Raw genomic sequence first — 7,024 nt, forward strand, 5'->3', positions numbered from 1 at the left:
TGCATCATCATCTTTAGCGTCGCCTTCCTCCTTTACCATATTATGTCGCAAAACGGTGACGGCTCCGATGAATAACAGTGTCCGCACAACGGGAGCAACAGTGGCAGAGTGTAGGGATGGGTTAATTTTAGAAAAGTTAGGGTTATTGTTTTTTTTTTAGCCATAAAAGTATTTTATATGTAAATAATTGATTTGAGTTCTTTTTTTATATTTAATAAAAATAGGTTTGTCTTCTCGAAACTAATAAAAATTAGGTTTTGAGGAATATTTTTCAATATATTTAATATTTTCTATAAAATTAAAAATTACTTGTATATTTGAAAATATTTATTTTAATTTAATTAATTAAAAAATTTAAAATAATTAAGACTTTAAATTAGATTTTAAAAAAACTGTTAATAGTCGGAGACAATTTTAATATTAAAAATGCTAAATATTAAAAATAAAATTAAATAAAAAATTATTAATATTATTTGATGACAGAAGGATCCAATTTGAATATTTTTTTAGTGTAGGGACTCAATTTCCAAAACAATTATAGTGCGGGGACGCATTTTGGATATTTTTTAATGTAGGGACTCAATTTAAAAAATAATGACAGTGCGGGGACTCAATTACACATTTTGCATCTGTTAGTTTTTAACGTCATCTACGTTCCGTTTACTCGCTTACCGATAGGGACTTGAAATAGTCATTTTTGATAGTGCAGGGATTTACTGATGTTTTTGAGTGCATGGACCCAAATTAAAAAAGACGACAAGTGCAGGGACTCAAATATGCGTTTGGCCTTGTATTTACAATTCAAAAATATTAACCTATCTTAAATTTAGACGTAAACTATAAATTTTTAAAAGTTAAATCAAGATACTTTTTCTAAAAAATATTGATTATTTAACATTTTAATTTATTTGATGAATTTCTCTTTAAAATTATTAATAGACTGTGTGGATTGTATAGCAAAGAATACGACTCATTCACTTATTTTTATTATTAAGATAATGGAATTCTACTTAAATAGATGAATGTGATCCTATGAGAATTCGAATTTGATACCTCCATAAAATTTCACATGACATTTTTTTAATAAAGTTACTATCTAATATCATTTAAAGTAGAAAAAGAGCCATATATTTCCTTCATATTTGTTCCGAAGATTAAGTTGGCCCTTCATATTTGAAATGATGTTGAATATAAGCTCCCTCTAACACCTTTAGAAAATTGTCAATTCTTGATTACATGGCGCCCTAAATTGGAGATGATCCAAGGTTCATATATGCCATTCATCTATAAAAAAAAAATCAAATAACTAAAAATAAAATATTATATTTATTTAGAAACTTGAACAAGAGCGGTTTATTTAGGAGTTTAACCGAGTTAGGTCAACTCACGAACTATTTAGGAGTAACTCGCCAAATATTTGAAATTATAATTTTATTAATAAAGAGTCAAATTTGAATTTGAATTTGAACTAGTCGAATTAATTAAAAATTGACAATTTTCTTACAAAGTTTAATTTTTAAATATGACATATTTATCTTTATTTTTATACAAAATTTAATTTTTAAATATTTATATAGATAATCGAGTCGAGCTCTAGTTTTAATTATTCTATAAGAAGAGCGTATTTGAGCATTTTCATAAATAAATAGTATTATTTCAATATTTTTTCATAAATGACGAGCATATTTGATCCACAAATCAAATATTGTTGGCATATTTTGACCACCTTATGTTGAAGGCTTCACATCAAATTCAACATAAGTAAAAATTGACAATTTCCCTACAGTGTTAGAAGGATGGCTTGTTTGCGCTACTTCAAATCACTTTGAAATAAAAATGACTCATAAATCACTTTGAAATAATTTCGACCGAGTGATTTGCTTCGGTAGCCAACAAATTGGATTGTTGTTGTTGCTGCTTCATCTCCTTGCTTTTCCCCCAAAGAACCATATAAACTCCGCACACAATCAGCATTCCTCCTAACAAACTGCTCATATATATTGCCAAACTAAATTAAATTACACCGAGGTTCATAATGCTGATAACATAATATACATTGTAAAGAAGGAAAAAAGCAAATGAATGAGCATTTATACCTTCCTAAGAACAGATTTTCCTTGAGTATAAAAGTGCCCAATATGGCTACAACCACAAGCGAGAGAGGCATAAATGCAGATGCAAACACAGGGCCTCTCATTTTCATACACCAATGAATCAACGGCAATGATAGCGCAGTACTCACTATCCCCTGTATCCACAAATTTTTACATTCAATTTTAATCACAATCTTACAACCATTTTTTTAAATTTTTTTAAATTTTAAAATACTTGTAGTTAAGTTAAATTATGAAAACTATGGTTGTACCATATAGGCTGTGGCTAAGAGTTTAATGTTCCATCCGAATCCCCATTCGCTCCAGTTCCTCTCCATTGCCAGAGCAGCAACCACACACTGGACCGATGCCATTGAAGTCACCAAAGCTGCACCTGAGTAATGGCTATGATATTTTTTGCTCAATTTAGCCTGTAAATGCAAGTTTTTTTATTAGCTATGACACCATATTAATAAAATAGTATGTAAAATGAGATATTACGCTATAATTTAATGGAAATTATATTATGAGTTATATTTCGTATTTGAATAGTAACATTCTCCTTTTCCATATAAAAGAGAGGGTGTAAAATGATAAAATTAGTAGCTTTTAGTTTAAGTCTTAGTCGTTAAAAATAGGCTTAATTACTTAAAAAATCTCCACCTTGTAATATTTTTTCGCTTATACCATGACCTAGGAAAAAGTTCATTTGTATCATTTTTTTGATTTTTTGTTTTCAACTCTACCCTAAAGCACTAAATTGAACTTTTTTTATCTAGAAAAAGTTTAAAATAATCCTTCATTTTTTTAACTTATTTGTATTTTTTCAAATAGAAAAAAGATGATATAACCCTCCTATTTAATTATTTTTAATATTTTCATCTTATAATTAATAAAATTGTCAAAAAATAAAATTTTGGGGTACAATTGAAAACGAAAAATCAAAAAAAGGGTACAAATGAACTTTTTCCTAGGTCAGGGTATAGACGAAAAATTGTTTCAAGGTGAGGGTTTTTTAAGTAATTAGGCCTTAAAAATAATCCATATTTTTCATTTTTTGAACCTTTTATCCATTCCAATTTAAACAACGGCAATAATTGAAACTGAAAATTGAAAAAATGAGTTAAAATTGAAGATGTTAAAAGTTTGGATCATAAACGAAAAAAATAAAAAATACGAATATTTTTCAATGATCAAGCCTTAATTTAAGGCTTAATTATTTAAAAAATCCCCACCTTAAATCTTTTTTTCGTTTATACCCTGACCTTGTAAAAAAGTTATTTGTATTCAGTTTTAAATTTTTAGGTTTCATCTCTACCCAAAATTACAAAAATTGCCTCTTTTCACTTGATTTTTTTTTTAAAATAATCCTTTAATTTATGTTTATATACTAATTAGACGTATGATATAACCTTTTATTTAATTATTTTTAATTTTTTCATCCTTTAATTCATTAAATTGTCAATTATATTTTTGTATTGGGTAGAGATGAAACCTAAAAATCCAAAATTGGGTACAAATGACTTTTTTATAAGATCAGGGTATAAACGAAAAAAAAGTTAAATGTGAGTTTTTTTTAAGTAATTAGGCCTTAATTTAATGAAAGATTGTGATTAAAAAAAACAATGCAGGAGTGAATGATAAATCATGTATTAAATATTGAATTTGGATTTTAATATTTCACCTTCTAAAATAAATTAATGGTAAAAAAATCAACTTTTTTCATATTCATCCAAAATTTATAATTTTGACAATTTTAATCTAATTTTAAAAATTGATAGACTTTTTATTTAATTTCACTAATTGTTAATTTTCATCTATGCAGTTAGCATTTTAAATGATGATGTTTGAACATTTAAATATAGGTATTTTTTTACTTTAATTTGATTTTTATAAACTACACATAATTCATAAGATCAATTTTTAATACACTGTATAACATCCAGATTAATAATTTTAGAAATTATATTAAAATTACTGTCAATCTTTAAAAAAGTAAAATTCTTAATATTTTAAAAATATTTTGAAGGATAAAAATGTACAGAACTATATAATGTGTAAAAGAAATTTTAGGAACCACCTGTGCAATCAGCCAAATCGAGTAAGCAATGCAATTAGCAAATGCCAAAAAGGATCCCAAAATGTGACCGCCGGTGCCATGTTGCTTATGTGGTTGCACCACATGAGTCTCATTTGGGTGCGCCACGTCAGCATGAGTAGACCACAATCTGAACTCCATTCCTTTGTAAAATGTGATCAACATTGCCCCACTTAGCCCTATTAAGGTTCCACCAAGTTTGGCTTTTCCTGAGACTGTATTTAATTCTAGCCTCTCTAATCTGACATTTGAACAAAGAGATGTATAATTAAGCAATTTCATATTTATTTGTGAAATTTATGAGTTTTCAAAATTTAACTATTTACTCCCTCAACATTTGTTCAGTTTGTTAATTATTGTGAACCTATTTTATTTTTAAAAAAATAATACTAAAAACAATATGAAAAATTTATAGAATTTTATCATGTCTGTGATTTTAAAATATATTTGTATAGAGTTATGTTTCTAAAATTTTAAGTTTTGAATGAACTTTGAATAATTTTAAAAGTTTTAATAAATATTTTAAATTTTACAAATATTTAATAATATTATAAAATTATTTGTTGGACCATATTTAAAAATATATTAAATTTTATATAGTTTTGACCTTTAAATATGTCAACTAATAAAAAATGAATGATTTAGAAATAATAATCATTCTAGGAAAAATAATTGGTTTTTTAAAAATTACAATTGAATTCGTTTCGTCCCTCTAATTTGGGACAAAAAATTTAATAAGTTTAATTTCATGGATGTTGAACAAAATCACCCCTAATTTGTTAATTTACATTCTAATGTAAAATATGAATTGAGTTTAATAGTCAAATGAATAAACTGATTCAAAAGAAATAATTCTAGGTAATTTATTTAAAAATACAATTGGTTTTGTTATTTTATTTTTATCTCCAGTTGATGGAGCGAAATGAATCTTGTAACCTGAAAAGGATGGACATAATGAAAGTAACAGCCGGAATGAGATTGGTCATAGCAGCAGAAAAAGTTGCAGATGTCAAGGCCAAGCTTTCCACAAAGAAATTTTGGGCCAGCAGTCCCCTATGCCAACAAAATCCATAAATCAGAATCATTTCAATAAATCGAGTTAAAGACTACCCTCCTCTATTTTAAAACAAAATACACAAAATTATTGTTACACTTATATTCATTTCATTCTCAAATCAATACATAATAATACTTAACAAATATAATCAAAAAAAATTAAACTAAAATAATGCAACAATGAGAGGCGGTTCGCTCTGGAGACAAACCGCTCATCCCAGTATGCGAGAATCATACGGAATATATAATTGCACGGAAATGAATGCATTGATATTGAAAACGCAATACAAAAACAGCGAAACAATTTTCTTTTATAAATATTGAATCATGGTCTGGAACGCACGATAAAATGTTCAAACTTACGACTCGATTAATTTTCATGGATGAAGTTATGCAAGCACAAGGATATGATGTTCCAAATTACCCAAATAATGCAGCAAGGAAAGCTTGTAAGAGCACCATCTTTGTAAGCTTGGCCCTGTTTTTCCTACAAAAAATAAGAATAAAATATTAACTGTAAAGAAATCAAAATTGACAATAGAAATAAGAATAAAAGTGGACAGTGCACTAACTGTTCAAAGAAGAAGGCAAGAGGAGTAAGAAAAATAGTTGCAGATAGAAAGCGGTAGGCACTGAAAATTCTCAAATTCATGCCATCAGTGGCTGCCATTTTGACCAAAATAATCATTCCAGCATAGCCAGTCTGAAACACCACCATCAACACCACCGGAATCCATCCTTTAACTACTCCGCTCATTTCAACCACCATCTTCTATTTCTTATATATGCAGCACTCCAATTTTTTTTTAATTTTTTTTATGATCTATGCATTACTTTCCATATATATGCTAGTTGTTTCAAGAACTAACTATATTTATAATACTTTGACAAAAAAAAAAGTATATTTATAGTAAATCAATTGTGAGAGTACTGAAGACATAGTTGGTATCCAAAAATTTGATAAGATATTTTGGTGTAGCTAAATTGTTCTAATATGGAACAGAATGAACCCGCACCTAACAGGTAAGATGGTAAAATTCATGTAAAACCATACACAAAAAGGTTGATTTAAGCAACTCATACCTAAATGTTGCAACTGCCATGTGTCCACATGGCTGCTATCATATCATTATAACAATATTTTATGTCATGTGAATAGAATGTATATAGAAAATGTAGGCTATAATCAACCATGACACTACAACTCCGGACTCCCTAACACTAAATCCTCTGAGTTTTAAGAAGCATTATTTATTATTATGTTTAGGAAAACAATGCACCAGTGGTTCCTAAACGTTTTAAAATCTTATGTTTAAATTTCAATAAATTTATTATGTTCATTTAAGTGTTTGAATTTATTTGTTTGAGAAAATTACACATTAATTACAAAAGCGGTGAAAAATTTCTAAAATGTCAACTGTTTCTAATCTTTTCTCTTCTATCAATACACTTTTACATACTAACTGTACCCGTGAATTTATTACATTTTATACCCATTTAACAAATTCTTTCTTCTCTCTTCTGTAATCCTATTACCAATCCCTACTTTACTCCTATTATCAAAAATGGCAGAGGCCAATTCTTGTCCTACCTCATCAATCTCCCCTTCACCCGAATACAAGGAGCGTGGTGTTGGCGTAGTTCCTGCTCTGATTCAGTTTATTGTGATACTAATTTAAGGGTATTGATTTTCTGGTTTGTGGGTTTTTAAAGTTTTGACCTTTTTATTTATATTGTTTAAAGGTTGAATTGAATTACTCATATAGGCTAGATTTAT

General features: G+C 27.8%; 1 protein-coding gene across 1 annotated transcript; it reads right to left on the minus strand.

Moving 5' to 3' along the window:
- Window positions 1-1,624: 1,624 nt before the first annotated feature.
- Window positions 1,625-6,135, minus strand: LOC126676882 (WAT1-related protein At1g25270-like). The gene is made up of 7 exons (XM_050371203.2): window positions 5,820-6,135; window positions 5,672-5,734; window positions 5,128-5,244; window positions 4,174-4,432; window positions 2,366-2,524; window positions 2,097-2,248; window positions 1,625-1,987 (listed from the first exon to the last, which is right to left on the minus strand). The coding sequence occupies exons 1-7, from the start codon at window positions 6,014-6,016 to the stop codon at window positions 1,849-1,851; spliced, it is 1,086 nt and encodes a 361-aa protein (XP_050227160.1). The 5' UTR covers window positions 6,017-6,135; the 3' UTR covers window positions 1,625-1,848.
- Window positions 6,136-7,024: the final 889 nt, after the last annotated feature.

This window comes from Mercurialis annua, linkage group LG4 (genome assembly GCF_937616625.2).
Source record: "Mercurialis annua linkage group LG4, ddMerAnnu1.2, whole genome shotgun sequence".
In the NCBI taxonomy this organism is placed as follows: domain Eukaryota; kingdom Viridiplantae; phylum Streptophyta; class Magnoliopsida; order Malpighiales; family Euphorbiaceae; genus Mercurialis; species Mercurialis annua.